Raw genomic sequence first — 19,036 nt, 5'->3', positions numbered from 1 at the left:
TCTCGAGGGGCACTTGCCAGTATCCTTTGCAAAGGTCCAATGTGGTTATGTACTTGGCGGAACCAATCTTCTCCAGCAAATCATCAAACCTTGGCATTGGGTATGCATCAAATTCAGACACAGAGTTCAGCTTTCGTGACGTCGTGACGTCGTGACATCGTGACATGTGAATACGTTTGCAATTTCATTAAAGATACGATTTCTGGTTTGATGAGGAAACAATTCATTTTATTATGGATACAAACAAAATAGAAAATATACATTTTCTATTTTGATTTCAAATATTGATTTGATTGATTTCAAATAGTCAGTAATAGATTTTCCATGTGATGGGTTAGCAGAAACCCTCTTATTTCTAGTCAAATATATAATTCTGGGAAGTATCGGGGTCAGTTTGTACAAACAAGTTAAAAATTACCCTAAAAATGAATGGAAAAATAATTATGACTTTAATATGGATTCCACCAGTACATTTTGTATTTATTACAAGTCCCTAAAACATTTTTTTAGGCAATTATAGGTTTTAAAACAGCTTTTAAAAGAATTGTCAAAACCAAGTCCATGTTACTGTTTCTGCTGCTGCATGAATAATATATAAAGCTATTTATTTCTTATAGTTTTAATAGTTTTATTTTTCACGTTATGTTCGGCCCGCGACCCAAAATGAGTTTGACACCCCTGGGTTAGAGGGATCCATGGTGCTCTTTGTAACAGTACACCCCATACTTGTGCTGGGGCGGGGGGAAGCCGAAGCTGCGCACCCCGGGCTCCAGAGGGCCACAGTTCTGCCGTGGTTTGGTGATGGCGTAGCGGACGCTTCCGTCAGCCAACCAGCCGGCGTGGCAGTGGTCCAGGCCCTGGAACCTCCAGGCAGAGTACAGCTGGCCCACTTTAGCGATCAATGCCCCCTGCTCCACACAGGCCCGCTGCGCTTGGGCCAGGCTCATGGCCCGGGCCGGCTGCAGGTAGAACACTTCCCCTGGACACAAACAGCAGTGGAACGGTCAGTGTTAGGGTTCCATCAACAGTGACAGTCTATTTGATAAATATATGTAGTATTTAACGGGAAAGAAGAAATAAGAGATATAGTATAATGAAATATGGATGAATGGGTTATTACTACTACTGAAGTTTATTTTGAAGAAATGTGGTGTATAATCCCTCATTCAGTTGTATCATCTGGACTAAAAAACATATTCCAGACGACTACAACTGAATCTTTTTCTACAACTTTGAAGAAAGTGTTCGAAAGGGATGTGACATTACAGCAGCACAATTTACACATCTCAAACGTAAGTACAGACTTCTGGGATGATGGCTGCCTCTCTCCTGCACCTGTCAGGTCTGACAGGTGCAGTCCAATCTGTTCAATTGATCCATCTTTATTACAAGTTCAGCTGGAGATCAGATCGTTCTGCTGACCTGAGCCTGGACACTTATTTCAGGAAAATGTCAAAAAAACTGAACAAGAACAATGCCAGAGAGCTGGGTTAGGGATCTTCTCAAAATGGGTTGAAGCTGAAAAGACGTCATTTTTTTCGTCTCTCTCTGGCACCTCCCCCCCTCATGTTCTGGCCCCTCCCCCCTCATGTTATGGCCCCTCCCCCCCTCATGTTCTGGCCCCTCCCCCCCATGTCTGGCTTCACATCAAATGTTAGGCGTTGATAAAACGATAGTAGCTTGATGGACCTGTTCACCTTTAGTCCCTGAACATCCTTTGGTAAGTTTATCAGTAAAAGTTATGAATTCTCCAAATAATGTCACTGCATGTTTGTTTACTCAGTCCACATGGTCCAGGGCGCGCCGTGGCCAGCGCGGGGAGCGGGGCGGGTGCTCCCTCGCACGGGCCACTGCGCGCCGTGATCACAACGCACCGTGCGCAGGGGCCGCGGTGCGCAGTGCTCCCCGTACGCACTCCCCGTGCTCCGCGCCGCACCCGCCGCCTAATGTCGGCCTAATGCTCGTCGCTGAGAGAGTTTTTTAGCATTTCTAAACAATGACTGACACAACGATGTATTGAACCTTCAAAGCAACAAAAAGACAAAATGTAGGTTCAACCCCCCAAGACGAAAAATATTACGTCTTTTCAGCTTCAACCCATTTTGAGATGATCCCTAAGCTAAGCTAACTAGCCCCACTGTGACAACCTCTGGCTCCTCCCACACCGGGTCTGGGGAGGCCAGCAGTGGGATGGACCCTGTGATTATAAGATAAGCCTTTATTTACGCGCTGCACTCCCCTGTCCAGTGAAGCTTCATCCACATGTCACGCTGCACTCCCCTGTCCAGTGAAGCTTCATCCACATGTCACGCTGCACTCCCCTGTCCAGTGAAGCTTCATCCACATGTCACGCTACACTCCCCTGTCCAGTGAAGCATCATCCACATGTCACGCTACACTCCCCTGTCCGGTGAAGCCTCATCCACATGTCACGCTGCACACCCCTGTCCAGTGAAGCTTCATCCACATGTCACGCTGCACTCCCCTGTCCAGTGAAGCTTCATCCACATGTCACGCTACACTCCCCTGTCCGGTGAAGCCTCATCCACATGTCACGCTACACTCCCCTGTCCAGTGAAGCTTCATCCACATGTCACGCTACACTCCCCTGTCCAGTGAAGCCTCATCCACATGTCACTTTACACTCCCCTGTCCAGTGAAGCTTCATCCACATGTCACGCTGCACTCCCCTGTCCAGTGAAGCCTCATCCACATGTCACTTTACACTCCCCTGTCCAGTGAAGCTTCATCCACATGTCACGCTGCACTCCCCTGTCCAGTGAAGCCTCATCCACATGTCACTTTACACTCCCCTGTCCAGTGAAGCTTCATCCACATGTCACGCTGCACTCCCCTGTCCAGTGAAGCTTCATCCACATGTCACGCTACACTCCCCTGTCCAGCGAAGCATCATCCACATGTCACTTTACACTCCCCTGTCCAGTGAAGCTTCATCCACATGTCACGCTGCACTCCCCTGTCCAGTGAAGCTTCATCCACATGTCACGCTACACTCCCCTGTCCAGTGAAGCCTCATCCACATGTCACGCTGTACTCCCCTGTCCAGTGAAGCTTCATCCACATGTCACGCTACACTCCCCTGTCCAGTGAAGCCTCATCCACATGTCACTTTACACTCCCCTGTCCAGTGAAGCTTCATCCACATGTCACGCTGTACTCCCCTGTCCAGTGAAGCTTCATCCACATGTCACGCTACACTCCCCTGTCCGGTGAAGCCTCATCCACATGTCACGCTACACTCCCCTGTCCAGTGAAGCTTCATCCACATGTCACGCTACACTCCCCTGTCCAGTGAAGCCTCATCCACATGTCACTTTACACTCCCCTGTCCAGTGAAGCTTCATCCACATGTCACGCTGCACTCCCCTGTCCAGTGAAGCCTCATCCACATGTCACTTTACACTCCCCTGTCCAGTGAAGCTTCATCCACATGTCACGCTGCACTCCCCTGTCCAGTGAAGCCTCATCCACATGTCACTTTACACTCCCCTGTCCAGTGAAGCTTCATCCACATGTCACGCTGCACTCCCCTGTCCAGTGAAGCTTCATCCACATGTCACGCTACACTCCCCTGTCCAGTGAAGCCTCATCCACATGTCACGCTGTACTCCCCTGTCCAGTGAAGCTTCATCCACATGTCAAGCTACACTCCCCTGTCCAGTGAAGCCTCATCCACATGTCACTTTACACTCCCCTGTCCAGTGAAGCTTCATCCACATGTCACGCTGTACTCCCCTGTCCAGTGAAGCTTCATCCACATGTCACGCTACACTCCCCTGTCCGGTGAAGCCTCATCCACATGTCACGCTACACTCCCCTGTCCAGTGAAGCTTCATCCACATGTCACGCTACACTCCCCTGTCCAGTGAAGCCTCATCCACATGTCACTTTACACTCCCCTGTCCAGTGAAGCTTCATCCACATGTCACGCTGCACTCCCCTGTCCAGTGAAGCTTCATCCACATGTCACGCTGCACTCCCCTGTCCAGTGAAGCCTCATCCACATGTCACTTTACACTCCCCTGTCCAGTGAAGCTTCATCCACATGTCACGCTGCACTCCCCTGTCCAGTGAAGCTTCATCCACATGTCACGCTGCACTCCCCTGTCCAGTGAAGCCTCATCCACATGTCACTTTACACTCCCCTGTCCAGTGAAGCTTCATCCACATGTCACGCTGCACTCCCCTGTCCAGTGAAGCTTCATCCACATGTCACGCTACACTCCCCTGTCCAGTGAAGCCTCATCCACATGTCACTTTACACTCCCCTGTCCAGTGAAGCTTCATCCACATGTCACGCTGCACTCCCCTGTCCAGTGAAGCTTCATCCACATGTCACGCTACACTCCCCTGTCCAGTGAAGCTTCATCCACATGTCACGCTACACTCCCCTGTCCAGTGAAGCTTCATCCACATGTCACGCTGCACTCCCCTGTCCAGTGAAGCTTCATCCACATGTCACGCTACACTCCCCTGTCCGGTGAAGCTTCATCCACATGTCACGCTACACTCCCCTGTCCAGTGAAGCCTCATCCACATGTCATGCTGCACTCCCCTGTCCAGTGAAGCTTCATCCACATGTCACGCTGCACTCCCCTGTCCAGTGAAGCCTCATCCACATGTCACGCTGAACTCCCCTGTCCAGTGAAGCTTCATCCACATGTCACGCTGCACTCCCCTGTCCAGTGAAGCCTCATCCACATGTCACGCTGCACTCCCCTTCCGGTGAAGCTTCATCCACATGTCACGCTACACTCCCCTGTCCGGTGAAGCCTCATCCACATGTCACGCTGCACTCCCCTGTCCGGTGAAGCCTCATCCACATGTCACGCTGCACTCCCCTGTCCAGTGAAGCTTCATCCACATGTCACGCTACACTCCCCTGTCCGGTGAAGCTTCATCCACATGTCACGCTGCCCTCCCCTGTCCGGTGAAGCTTCATCCACATGTCACGCTACACTCCCCTGTCCGGTGAAGCCTCATCCACATGTCACGCTACACTCCCCTGTCCAGTGAAGCTTCATCCACATGTCACGCTACACTCCCCTCTCCAGTGAAGCTTCATCCACATGTCACGCTACACTCCCCTGTCAAGTGAAGCCTCATCCACATGTCACGCTACACTCCCCTGTCCAGTGAAGCTTCATCCACATGTCACGCTGCACTCCCCTGTCCAGTGAAGCTTCATCCACATGTCACGCTACACTCCCCTGTCCAGTGAAGCCTCATCCACATGTCACGCTACACTCCCCTGTCCAGTGAAGCTTCATCCACATGTCACGCTACACTCCCCTCTCCAGTGAAGCTTCATCCACATGTCACGCTACACTCCCCTGTCCGGTGAAGCTTCATCCACATGTCACGCTACACTCCCCTGTCCAGTGAAGCCTCATCCACATGTCACGCTGAACTCCCCTGTCCAGTGAAGCTTCATCCACATGTCACGCTACACTCCCCTGTCCAGTGAAGCCTCATCCACATGTCACGCTGAACTCCCCTGTCCAGTGAAGCTTCATCCACATGTCACGCTACACTCCCCTGTCCAGTGAAGCTTCATCCACATGTCACGCTACACTCCCCTGTCCAGTGAAGCCTCATCCACATGTCACGCTACACTCCCCTGTCCGGTGAAGCCTCATCCACATGTCACGCTACACTCCCCTGTCCAGTGAAGCTTCATCCACATGTCACGCTACACTCCCCTGTCCAGTGAAGCCTCATCCACATGTCACGCTACACTCCCCTGTCCGGTGAAGCCTCATCCACATGTCACGCTACACTCCCCTGTCCGGTGAAGCCTCATCATTGTGAGTTTGTACCAGAGAATGCAGATGAGAAGCAGAAGACATCGTATTGGTGCTGGTGACGATGTCTCTTCCCATAGCTGCGAACTCCTGGGGCCACTCCGGGGCCCCCACAGTTGCCCCGGGGCCGTGTGATGGGGTACTGCACGGTCCCATCTGCCAGCCAGCCCGCGTTACACCAGTGCAGACCCTCCCTCCAGGACTCATACAGCTGGGAGAAGGTGGCCAGGGTGGCATCCTGCTCTGTGCAGGCCTGCTGAGCACCCGCGAAACTCAGGTGATACCGGCCCTGAGGGTGCTGGTACGGGAAGACCACGCCTGCAACACATGCACCTGTCACACATGCACCTGTCACACATGCACCTGTCACACATGCACCGGTCACACATGCACCGGTCACATGTGCACCGGTCACTCACACGTGCACCGGTCACACATGCACCGGTCACACGTGCACCGGTCACACATGCACCGGTCACACATGCACTGGTCACACATGCACCGGTCACATGTGCACCGGTCACTCACGCGTGGACCGGTCACACGTGGACCGGTCACGTGTGCACCGGTCACACGTGCACCGATCACGCGTGCACCGGTCACACTGCAGTGTGACAGGGGCAGGTGTCACTGGTGCAGCACAGGCTCCTGGTGCAGCACAGGCTCCTGGTGCAGCACAGGCCCCTGGTGCAGTACAGGCCCCTGGTGCAGGACAGGGTCCTGGTGCAGCACAGGCTCCTGGTGCAGGACAGGCTCCTGGTGCAGCACAGGCTCCTGGTGCAGTACAGGCTCCCCGTTCAGGACAGGCTCCTGGTGCAGGACAGGCTCCCCGTGCAGGACAGGCTCCTGGAGCAGTGGTTACCGTGCAGTTCCAGGTGAATGGAGGTGCTTTGATCCTCCAGCCCGCCCACCACCTCACAGCGGTACAAGCCGGTGTCGTTCAGCTGCAGCGTGGATATGACCAATGAGGCGTCCCCTTCTGAGCCATGTGACAGGTGGACACGCCCGCTGGACACACAGAAACCAGAGCAGAGATGACACTGTACCATTATAGATGGGAAGAATAGAAAAAGGGCTATATACAATATGAATTACAATTTTAAAGATATGTGAAATTAAAAAATCAAGTATATGGTCCAATAATAACATTTAAATCGGTAGCAAAAAGAGCCAATTGCAAATAAAAATACGTAATTTGAAAAAGGAGCACCTGCCCCGTCTCAAAGTGGACATATGCATCATTGGCTTTTGAAAGTTATGGAACTTTGGCTTTGGTGTTTTTTATTTCCTAGCTTAAAATAATGCCTATATTTCAAAAATAAACTACACTTGTAGCACAAGTTTTGATGAGGGAAGGTGGATGGGTGCAGCCGCCACAGGTTGAGGAAACTGAGCTGAAGTGAAGCTTTTACGGGCGCAAAATGAATCAGGAGTGAGAATGAGGTAAATGGTTTATATCTGAAGGGAGATGAACCCCAGCGCACGCCAATACACCCATGTTTTTAATTCATGTACAATCTGCTCTAGAATAGACTTATTTTCAACAAAGACAAATTATAGCCAAAGCTTTGGCAAAAAAGAAAGGAAAAAGCTAAATTGACTGAAAGAAAAACTAGCAATGCTCTAGATAAACATACCAAGAAGGGGAGTCCTCCAATGCAAGAGGAAATAGCAAATCTAAGGCCACACTGACTTGATCTTTAGTTTTACCGTTTTTTTCCGGGAGATCATTGGACACCGGGTGGGAAAATAAAAATAAAAATAATCACCTGGCAAAACCGTCATTTGACAAGAAATGTAGTGTCTGTACAATAAACAAAGAAATCATTGATACATGAGTTTGTGTTCTTTATTTAATATCAACAAAACATTTAAAGCTCCAAGGATTTCAACAAATCAAGAACTAACATTAGAAACATTCAACTTCAAACCTTAGAGGAACTTTATAGTCTTAATAATCCAGAACACTTATGTCTATTACTTTTTACTATTTCTTCCTTTTGACACTGTTGCTGCCCCTGCTACAGGCTGTTTGCCCTGTAGACAGCATGCAGAGCAAATAGGGCGAACAATAGAGTACTGTCTCTGTAGGGACTGGATTTCCTCAGCATCATTGTCAACCTCATCACACCCACTGTCAAAATGACATAGATTTAATACAATGGTTGATGAAAAAAATGCCATATATTTAGATTTTTTTGAGGTTATAGGACTTTCCGGTTGGTGGTGACACCTAGCGAGAGTATGTAAATGTATACATTTTATTCGATTGGTGATTATTTTTATTTCGTATAATACAAAAAAGTCGGTAAAACAAGAAATCAAGTCAGCGTCGCTTAAGAGGAGAAATGAATGATCTGGAAAGGGTTAAGAACATGCTCTTTATACCAGGGTGCTCTTTACTGAACACGATGATGACCCTACACGAGACTGAACATTAGGCCCTTGACCGAATGCACGTGATGGCAAAAAAACAAATGACCTTAAACATATGGCTACGTCGCCTCCATAAGAATAGTATCATAAGAACGAAAATGTCTCATAAAGTGTCAATTCCTGGTGTCCACATATTGGATCATCTGGCCACACTTTGCTGTTCTTCTCCCCAGATCTGTATTTATTTGAGAAGTCTGCTTCTGCTGTTATTTTAAATACGTGTTTTTTACCTTCACAATATTAAGGTAACATATGTTGGTGACATATTATGTCACCAACTAAGAAAATGTCAAAGGTGTCTCGTCTTGAGTTCTCCACCCAATTCCTCATTTTACTCAATTACATTCAAACCAAAATCACAGCAGTTACCTTGAGGGGCCAGCTGGCTTGAGGTGATTTTTGTCTTAATGTAATCTGTGAATTTAGGCTGCATGGATGTCAAAGTATTTGAAATCCCTCCAAGCTTCTTTTTCCTTGAGTTTGGGTTTGTTTCAACAAAGCAATGGACTGACGAGCGCCATTTGGGAAGACCCCATGTTTCAATGAGGAAAATATATTAGAACTCAAAAACAGAACTGTTTAGCTTGGCGCACTCACCTGTAGTCTCCGTAGCTGCGGCTGTGTGTTCCTATAGCAACCAGAACATCAGTCTCTGGCTCTCTGGCTGACGATACTTTGGACCACTTGATCCGGACCCGTTTTGGGTGACTCACGTCAGGCTCGAACCAGAAGTGGCAAGGCAGAGTGGCCTCCCCGTCCTTCTGACCACTCACTGTGGACTGAGGCGAGTCTATATGGAGCTGGACACCATTCACGTCCACTGCAGGGGACAGAACACTGCTTTATATATACTGCATTAGAAGACATGGACTGGTTTATGGTTCATATCTATGTACCAAGGTTTTTTTTTTAATGAGGAGAGGTCAAGACTCAGTTAGCAGAAATTAACAAAATTCCATAATATTATGCAAATGCATTTGAATTGTATTAAAGTTGCAGAGGGTTCACAGTGGCCGAGTGGTGAGCGCTTTCGCCTCACAACAAGGAGATCATGGGTTCATTCCCTGAGCCAGACCAAAATCACACGTTCTCTCCGTTCTCTGAGAATAGACTTTAATGCAGCTCTGCTTGTGTTCAAGCCTCTATGGCAGTGTTTCTCAACCAGGGGTACGCGTACCACTAGGAGGTACGCGAGGGTACTGCAGGGGGTCAAAGCAGAACGTGTGATGCTGGAAATAACAGCTTCATTGATGATTTGGTGTAAACGTAACATGCGTAAGCAGCGTGCGCTTGGGAGTCCGCTCGACAACGAGGAACTTAACGCGCCGTGGCACTGGAGGACAGCGTGTTTACGGGCTTCTTCGTTGCTTAAAAGATCTGCGCGAGTCCACGGTACGTGCGTGATGTGCGGGTGTCCCACATGTCTGGTTAATAAAGATGGACCGCGGTCTCGTCCCGGGACATGTGCACTTCTGTTTTAGGCGCGTCTGAACTCATAAGCTCAATTCTCCATGAATATGCGTCTGATTGTAAATATCAGAATCAGAATAAAGTTTATTGCCATTTGTCAATGAACATGATTCACAGACATATGAACTTGTCCTGGAGCAACACAAACATCTGACACTGAACAATGAATAGCTACCGGATATTAAATATAAGTAAGTAAAGTCCTGCCCTAGACCTGCCCTAGACCTGCTTTAGACCTGTTTTAGTCCTGCTTTAGTCCTGCCCTAGACCTGCTTTAGACCTGCTTTAGACCTGCTTTAGACCTGCTTTAGTCCTGTTTTAGACCTGCTTTAGACCTGCTTTAGTCCTGCTTTAGTCCTGCTTTAGACCTGCCCTAGACCTGCTTTAGTCCTGCTTTAGTCCTGCTTTAGTCCTGCTTTAGTCCTGTTTTAGACCTGTTTTAGACCTGCTTTAGACCTGCTTTAGTCCTGCTTTAGTCCTGTTTTAGACCTGCTTTAGACCTGCTTTAGTCCTGCTTTAGTCCTGCTTTAGTCCTGTTTTAGACCTGTTTTAGACCTGCTTTAGACCTGCTTTAGTCCTGCTTTAGTCCTGCTTTAGTCCTGTTTTAGACCTGTTTTAGACCTGCTTTAGACCTGCTTTAGTCCTGCTTTAGTCCTGCTTTAGTCCTGCTTTAGTCCTGCTTTAGTCCTGTTTTAGACCCGTTTTAGACCTGCTTTAGTCCTGCTTTAGTCCTGTTTTAGACCTGCTTTAGTCCTGCTTTAGTCCTGTTTTAGACCTGCTTTAGACCTGCTTTAGACCTGTTTTAGACCTGCTTTAGACCTGCTTTAGTCCTGCTTTAGACCTGCTTTAGACCTGCTTTAGTCCTGCTTTAGTCCTGCTTTAGACCTGCTTTAGTCCTGCTTTAGTCCTGCTTTAGTCCTGCTTTAGACCTGCTTTAGTCCTGCTTTAGTCCTGCTTTAGTCCTGCTTTAGACCTGTTTTAGACCTGCTTTAAACCTGCTTTATACCTGCTTTAGTCCTGCTTTAGTCCTGCTTTAGTCCTGTTTTAGTCCTGCTTTAGTCCTGCTTTTCCATAATCATAAGGTCTATCCCATTCTAAGTCTCCCCTGCAGAGGAATCTGAGCTGAAGCTGGAGCAAAAGCGAGACGCGGCCGGCTCGAGCCAGAGCCTGAGCCAGAGTGTGAGCCAGAGCCAGAGCCAGAGCCAGAGCCAGAGCCAGAGCCAGAGCCAGAGCCAGAGTGTGAGCCAGAGCCAGAGTGTGAGCCAGAGTGTGAGCCAGAGCCAGAGCCAGAGTGTGAGCCAGAGCCAGAGCCAGAGCCTGAGCCAGAGCCAGAGCCAGAGCCAGAGCCAGAGTGTGAGCCAGAGCCAGAGTGTGAGCCAGAGTGTGAGCCAGAGCCAGAGCCAGAGTGTGAGCCAGAGCCAGAGCCAGAGCCAGAGCCAGAGCCAGAGCCAGAGCCAGAGCCAGAGCCAGAGCCTGAGCCAGAGCCAGAGCCAGAGCCAGAGCCAGAGCCAGAGCCAGAGCCAGAGCCAGAGCCAGAGCCAGAGTGTGAGCCAGAGCCAGAGCCAGAGCCTGAGCCAGAGCCAGAGCCAGAGCCAGAGCCAGAGCCAGAGCCAGAGTGTGAGCCAGAGCCAGAGCCAGAGCCAGAGCCAGAGCCAGAGCCAGAGTGTGAGCCAGAGTGTGAGCCAGAGCCAGAGCCAGAGTGTGAGCCAGAGCCAGAGCCAGAGCCAGAGCCAGAGCCAGAGCCAGAGCCAGAGCCAGAGCCAGAGCCAGAGCCAGAGCCAGAGCCAGAGTGTGAGCCAGAGCCAGAGCCAGAGCCAGAGCCAGAGCCAGAGCGTGAGCCAGAGCCAGAGCCAGAGCCAGAGCGTGAGCCAGAGCCAGAGCCAGAGCCAGAGCGTGAGCCAGAGCCAGAGCCAGAGTGTGAGCCAGAGCCAGAGCCAGAGCCAGAGCCAGAGTGTGAGCCAGAGCCAGAGCCAGAGTGTGAGCCAGAGTGTGAGCCAGAGCCAGAGCCAGAGCCAGAGCCAGAGCGTGAGCCAGAGCCAGAGCCAGAGCCAGAGCCAGAGCCAGAGCCAGAGCGTGAGCCAGAGCCAGAGCCAGAGCCAGAGCGTGAGCCAGAGCCAGAGCCAGAGCCAGAGTGTGAGCCAGAGTGTGAGCCAGAGCCAGAGTGTGAGCCAGAGCCAGAGCCAGAGCCAGAGCGTGAGCCAGAGCCAGAGCCAGAGCCAGAGCCAGAGCGTGAGCCAGAGCCAGAGCCAGAGCCAGAGCGTGAGCCAGAGCCAAAGCCAGAGCCAGAGCCAGAGCCTGAGCCAGAGTGTGAGCCAGAGCCCGGGTGCTTAGCGGCCGTTCCTGTTCGGTGACATTTGCACATTTCCCGGCCGGTTTAATATTCACACGTTAGAAAAACACAGGTCACACTCTGTGTCCATTTCCAGGTCGACCTCTCGTCCCAAGAGGTCGTACCCAAGACTCTCCAGTCCCTCCTTTTCAACGGCAGTTAAACCAACCCTAACCCGAGTTTCCCCCTTGGTAGCATCTTGGTAGCATCTTGGTAGCATCTTGGTAGCATCTTGGTAGCATCTTGCGGCTCAAATAGAGAATGGATTGCTCCTCCCCTGTGTCTCCTTGAGCAAGAAGATCTACAGCTGAGGCATCCACTTGGACCAGGAATCTGTACTTTTCAAGACAGGAGAGGAACACAAGCAGTGTCCACTGTCCGGTCAGCAGTGGGAGGTGCTTGTCGCCATGGGCACACACAATGTCCTCTTGCAGGTTATAATGCTGCCCAACGGGACCAAGTCCTGTCCAACTAGAGACATGAAGCTACCAACGTCCAGCAAAGCGTTCCCCCTTTGTCCATTCACTGCAACAGTTCCTGACTGGACTCTCGCCTCACGACCTCGGGGGAGGGGCTGGTCATCGAGCAGAATTGTCTGAGATGACATCACTCCTCCCACATTGATGTACTGGAGGGACCATAACTGCAGCCCGTCTGAGGCTCGTGCTCCTTCACCCAGGTTCTCACTTCTCCAGGAAGAACATGGAGGAGTTGTTCCAGGATAATGGCCTCTCCAATGCGATGGTAGAAGGACTCCAGCCGGTGGTTTCAGTCGGGTTCTCACAGGAGGGAACAATGGTCGACTTGAACTGCTGGCAGTAGGTCTCCAGGGAGATGTCAAAGGAGAGTGAGGTCAGGATATGAATGGGCCTAATCCTCACCCTGTGTAGGCCTCTAAGACTCGAGTTAGTGACGTCAACCTGTAAATATGTCATTTTTTTCCTTTGCTCTTTGTAAATGGCTGCTGGCAATTATGAATAGTTTCCTGGAGTGACAGCAAAGCAGGAAAAAGGCTTTCAGAGTTCAGAGAGAGGATTCAGGGTCAGAGTGCCGAGCTGCCAGAGCAGCACCAGGGCCATCCAGGACTTCCACAGGCCCTCGGTGGCACAAGCCACACCAGCACCTGGACACTGGCACAGTCACTACTCAGAGGGTTAGCAGGGTTAGCAGGGTTAGCAAGGGCAGCTTATAAGGACGACCCAGACCAGACATCCGGCTTTACAGTGACCCCAAGATCCCCCAATGTCAGACTGAAGAAGAAAAGCCTTTAGGTTTTTCTGTGCTGCACATGTGTTGCCCACTCTGCCACACTCCAACTCACTGGCAGCTAAAATGGCCCCGCTTTTATACACGAATGCCCCTCCCATGGGCATTACATAACCCAAATACAATTACAAAAAGAACACAATTTTCCCCAAAGTAATACATAAAAAATATTTCCCAGATTATTGAAGAATCGGCCGGATTGTAGAGCTGCAGCTGGACAGATGGACAGGGTCAGGGCCTGTTTAACATTCACACAGTTAGAAAAAAACACATGATGGTTTAGTTTTCCACACCACAGGTGAGAGATGATTCTATTTTTTATAATTCATTATTATTGTAATGATCTTGTTCCATCTCTTCCCTGTTATTGTCTGATAAAGGAGAATTGTCCAGTACCTGTCCTGCTGAGGCCGGTGATGAGGTCCTGGTAGTAAAAGGTGATGGGCCTTTGTGTGACCGGCTTGGCCCACAGTGGGAGCAGCAGCTGGGCCCCAAACCAGAGCAGAGCCTGGAGGGACCGGCCCATTGTGTGGCACTTCACTCTGGGCCTGTGGAGACACAGACTGTGGCTCAGTGTCGCCCATAACAACCATGAAACAGAATCCTCACACAAATTATTAAAACATGTTTCAAAGCATTCCATTCATCCTTGTGTGACTTTTTACAGCGCTCACCAGCAGAGGTCGCCAGAAGCACTCACACATGAGGCTGTTACATCAGACCAGGCTCGTCCTGACACTCTGAGAGAGGGAGGAGCCAGAGCGTCCACAGACAACAGTTTGATTTATATGTGCAGCGGGGCTCTATTTTTAAAAAAAATAGGCAAAAGGTGAATTCCAAGTGCTCAGGTGGATTTATTGTTCCAAACTCCGAAGTGCAAAAATAGTGAAAAATAGTGCTAAATATTTACAGTGAGGAATAATGTCCAAAACCCCAAAATACGTATATTTACTGCGTTCAAACATGGAGTTTCTCAGACTCTCTCCCACACTGTTACCTGCTCTGTAGACGGTGACGGACTCCTCCCCCAGCCAAGAGCCCCTCCCCTTTTACCCCTCACTTTCCCCTGGATATTCGGATATCGAACTATTAAGAGATTTGTAGCTGATTCAGAGCCCTGCCACAGTGTACCCCCCGCCCCGCCACAGCGTACCCCCAACCCTGCCCCGCCACAGTGTACCCCCCGCCCCGCCACAGTGTACCCCCAACCCTGCCCCGCCACAGTGTACCCCCCGCCCCGCCACAGCGTACCCCCAACCCTGCCCCGCCACAGTGTACCCCCCGCCCCGCCACAGTGTACCCCCCGCCCCGCCACAGTGTACCCCCCGCCCCGCCACAGTGTACCCCCAACCCTGCCCCGCCACAGTGTACCCCCCGCCCCGCCACAGTGTACCCCCCGCCCCGCCACAGTGTACCCCCAACCCTGCCCCGCCACAGTGTACCCCCCCGCCCCGCCACAGTGTACCCCCCGCCCCCGCCACAGTTACATGAACATACGTGATGTTACATAGAACATACATGATGTCACATAGAACATACATGATGTCACATAGAACACACATGATGTTACATGAACATACGTGATGTTACATAGAACATACATGATGTTACATGAACACACATGATGTCACATAGAACATACATGATGTCACATAGAACATACATGATGTCACATAGAACACACATGATGTTACATAGAACACACATGATGTTACATGAACATACATGATGTTACATAGAACATACATGATGTCACATAGAACATACATGATGTTACATAGAACATACATGATGTTACATAGAACATACATGATGTTAAATGAACATACATGATGTTACATGAACATACATGATGTCACATAGAACATACATGATGTTACATGAACATACATAATGTTACATAGAACATACATGATGTCACATAGAACATACATGATGTTAAATGAACATACATGATGTTACATGAACATACATAATGTTACATTGAACATACATGATGTTACATGAACATACATGATGTTACATGAACATACATGATGTTACATGAACATACATGATGTCACATAGAACATACATGATGTCACATAGAACACACATGATGTTACATGAACATACGTGATGTTACATAGAACATACATGATGTTACATAGAACATACATGATGTTACATGAACACACATGATGTCACATAGAACATACATGATGTCACATAGAACATACATGATGTCACATAGAACACACATGATGTTACATGAACATACGTGATGTTACATAGAACATACATGATGTCACATAGAACATACATGATGTCACATAGAACACACATGATGTTACATAGAACATACATGATGTCACATAGAACATACATGATGTCACATAGAACACACATGATGTTACATGAACATACGTGATGTTACATAGAACATACATGATGTTACATAGAACATACATGATGTTACATGAACACACATGATGTCACATAGAACATACATGATGTCACATAGAACATACATGATGTCACATAGAACACACATGATGTTACATGAACATACATGATGTCACATAGAACATACATGATGTTACATAGAACACACATGATGTTACATAGAACATACATGATGTTAAATGAACATACATGATGTTACATGAACATACATGATGTTACATAGAACATACATGATGTCACATAGAACATACATGATGTTACATAGAACATACATGATGTTACATAGAACATACATGATGTTAAATGAACATACATGATGTTAAATGAACATACATGATGTTACATGAACATACATGATGTCACATAGAACATACATGATGTTACATGAACATACATGATGTTACATGAACATACATGATGTTACATGAACATACATGATGTTACATGAACATACATGATGTCACATAGAACATACATGATGTTACATGAACATACATAATGTTACATAGAACATACATGATGTCACATAGAACATACATGATGTCACATAGAACATACATGATGTTAAATGAACATACATGATGTTACATGAACATACATAATGTTACATGAACATACATGATGTTACATGAACACACATGATGTTACATGAACATACATGATGTTACATGAACATACATAATGTTACATAGAACATACATGATGTTAAATGAACATACATGATGTTACATGAACATACATAATGTTACATTGAACATACATGATGTTACATGAACATACATGATGTTACATGAACATACATGATGTTACATGAACATACATGATGTTACATGAACATACATAATGTTACATAGAACATACATGATGTCACATAGAACATACATGATGTTACATAGAACATACATGATGTTACATAGAACATACATGATGTTACATGAACATACATGATGTCACATAGAACATACATGATGTCACATAGAACATACATGATGTTACATAGAACATACATGATGTTACATAGAACATACATGATGTTACATAGAACATACATGATGTTACATGAACATACATAATGTTACATAGAACATACATGATGTTAAATGAACATACATGATGTTACATGAACATACATGATGTTACATGAACATACATGATGTTACATGAACATACATAATGTTACATAGAACATACATGATGTTACATGAACATACATGATGTCACATAGAACATACATGATGTTACATAGAACATACATGATGTTACATAGAACATACATGATGTTACATAGAACATACATGATGTTACATAGAACATACATGATGTCACATAGAACATACATGATGTCACATAGAACATACATGATGTTACATAGAACATACATGATGTTACATAGAACATACATGATGTTACATAGAACATACATGATGTTACATGAACATACATGATGTTACATGAACATACATGATGTCACATAGAACATACATGATGTTACATAGAACATACATGATGTTACATAGAACATACATGATGTTACATAGAACATACATGATGTTACATAGAACATACATGATGTTACATGAACATACATAATGTTACATAGAACATACATGATGTTAAATGAACATACATGATGTTACATAGAACATACATGATGTTACATGAACATACATAATGTTACATAGAACATACATGATGTTAAATGAACATACATGATGTTACATGAACATACATGATGTTACATTTTTGGTATTCCTCACTTTTTGACTTTCGTTAATGTAATTTCTATGTTCATGCTTTTGAGAACATTTACCATTTTAAGTGAGATTTGAGAAGTCCTTTCAACGTAACTTTTACATGTAACAATTTGCCGTTGCCAAGCAACCAACATTCTATGGCAGTTACTCCCCTCAGAACTCCAGTGGTTTGAATGGGAACAGTCAAAATGACTGAGTTCCTGCAGTTTTATAATTCGGGGAGCCTTAATCTTCACGTATCATCAAAATAGCTTATTAATACTATTTTACAATTTTATTCTGGTGAGAAATATCTTCAAGCTTTTGTTTTGAAGGTGAGTGATCTTCGTTTACGTTCGGCAGCTTCCGTTATCATTCAAGTGGAAGAATGAGATTATAAAATGCCATTTACGACTTGAAACTTCAAACTTAAATACTTTGTACAGGACTTTATTATATAAAGCTAACTTGGACTGAGAATTTCTCACCTTTCTGTTCTGCAGAGTTCTGCTGCTCAGACGCCAGGTGGCGCGTGTTTGCGTCAAAGTCCCGTGCGGCTCGTCTCCTAAACGGGAGCGGAAGGACCAGGACGTGTCCGCGGGTGTCACTCTGCTCCGGAGTGCTGCAGATCACGCGGGAGATCACGGTGGAGATTGTGCTGTACCTGCGGGAGGACGCGGGGGAGCGCACGGATTGGCTGCAGCGGCGTAACTCCCATAAAGCCCCGGGGCAGAGTCTGAGACGAGGCTCCTGTTTCCATTTGAGAAACAAATGCCCCACAAAAAGCTCCAAATGCAACAAACTCTAACCAAAAGTCAAACTGTATCCATGGGTTTCAGAATGATGAGAAGTTTGGAGCGTTGCCATAGCAATTCAAAATAAAATATTCTATCTTTTCAGTTCACCCAAAATCACAACAGCGCTGGCCTTGAGGGGGGAAAGTTCCAAAATGTTGCATGAAACTGGAAACTGAAAATCATGAATAATGAAGAGCGCCAGGGCCGGATCAAAGGTGTAGGGCCTCACCGGCCTCTCCAGCCGAGGGCCTCACCAGCCGAGGGCCTCACCAGCCGAGGGCCTCACCAGCCGAGGGCTGGTAATTGTTGAGGCATTTTGAAGATCGGCTGTGGCTGTTCAAAGGGGCCCCTGAGACCATCCCACACATAACTGCAGGTGCAGATGCTGCAGGGACAGAACACATGGAGCTCCATCTCCAGGAGCTGGCATAGTGTAAGAAACATCTGTGCACTATATATATATATATATATATATATATATATATATATATACATACATACACACATAGTGTAAGAAACATCTGTGCAGAGTACAGGCTGAAGACCCCAAGGACAAAGTGGAAACACCTCCAAAGGTGGAGAACGACAGAGGTTAATGAACAGAATTCACAAACATAAAACAATGAACAATGATAAAACAACCTATATAAGTAAAAAGGAAAACACTTGAAATCTGCTATAGGATAAAAATGTAAATAGGGTTATTATGTACAAAAAATGTAAAATTGACAGAAA

General features: G+C 47.2%; 1 protein-coding gene across 1 annotated transcript; it reads right to left on the bottom strand.

Annotated features, from left to right (window-relative positions):
• Window positions 1-659: 659 nt before the first annotated feature.
• Window positions 660-18,051, bottom strand: LOC140381041 (hyaluronan and proteoglycan link protein 3-like). The gene is made up of 6 exons (XM_072465057.1): window positions 17,993-18,051; window positions 13,723-13,874; window positions 8,859-9,081; window positions 6,688-6,833; window positions 5,841-6,143; window positions 660-979 (listed from the first exon to the last, which is right to left on the bottom strand). The coding sequence occupies exons 2-6, from the start codon at window positions 13,850-13,852 to the stop codon at window positions 684-686; spliced, it is 1,098 nt and encodes a 365-aa protein (XP_072321158.1). The 5' UTR covers window positions 13,853-13,874; window positions 17,993-18,051; the 3' UTR covers window positions 660-683.
• Window positions 18,052-19,036: the final 985 nt, after the last annotated feature.

This window comes from Eucyclogobius newberryi, unplaced genomic scaffold (assembly GCF_026437365.1).
Source record: "Eucyclogobius newberryi isolate DKJ021-1_F unplaced genomic scaffold, fEucNew1.0.hap1 SCAF_5, whole genome shotgun sequence".
Classification (NCBI taxonomy): Eukaryota; Metazoa; Chordata; class Actinopteri; order Gobiiformes; family Gobiidae; genus Eucyclogobius; species Eucyclogobius newberryi.
The sequence above is the reverse complement of the archived record's forward strand: the minus strand, read 5'-3'. Positions and strand labels throughout refer to the sequence as shown.

Bases quoted from the DNA above. Each gene is read 5' to 3' on its own strand.
- LOC140381041 (XM_072465057.1), bottom strand. From the start codon at position 13,852: ATGGGCCGGTCCCTCCAGGCTCTGCTCTGGTTTGGGGCCCAGCTGCTG. The intron at 6,144-6,687 runs GTAACCACTGCT...CATGTGTTGCAG, and splicing joins CATTCACCTGGAACTGCACG to GCGTGGTCTTCCCGTACCAG. The intron at 980-5,840 runs GTACAAACTCAC...GTTTGTGTCCAG, and splicing joins CTTCTCATCTGCATTCTCTG to GGGAAGTGTTCTACCTGCAG.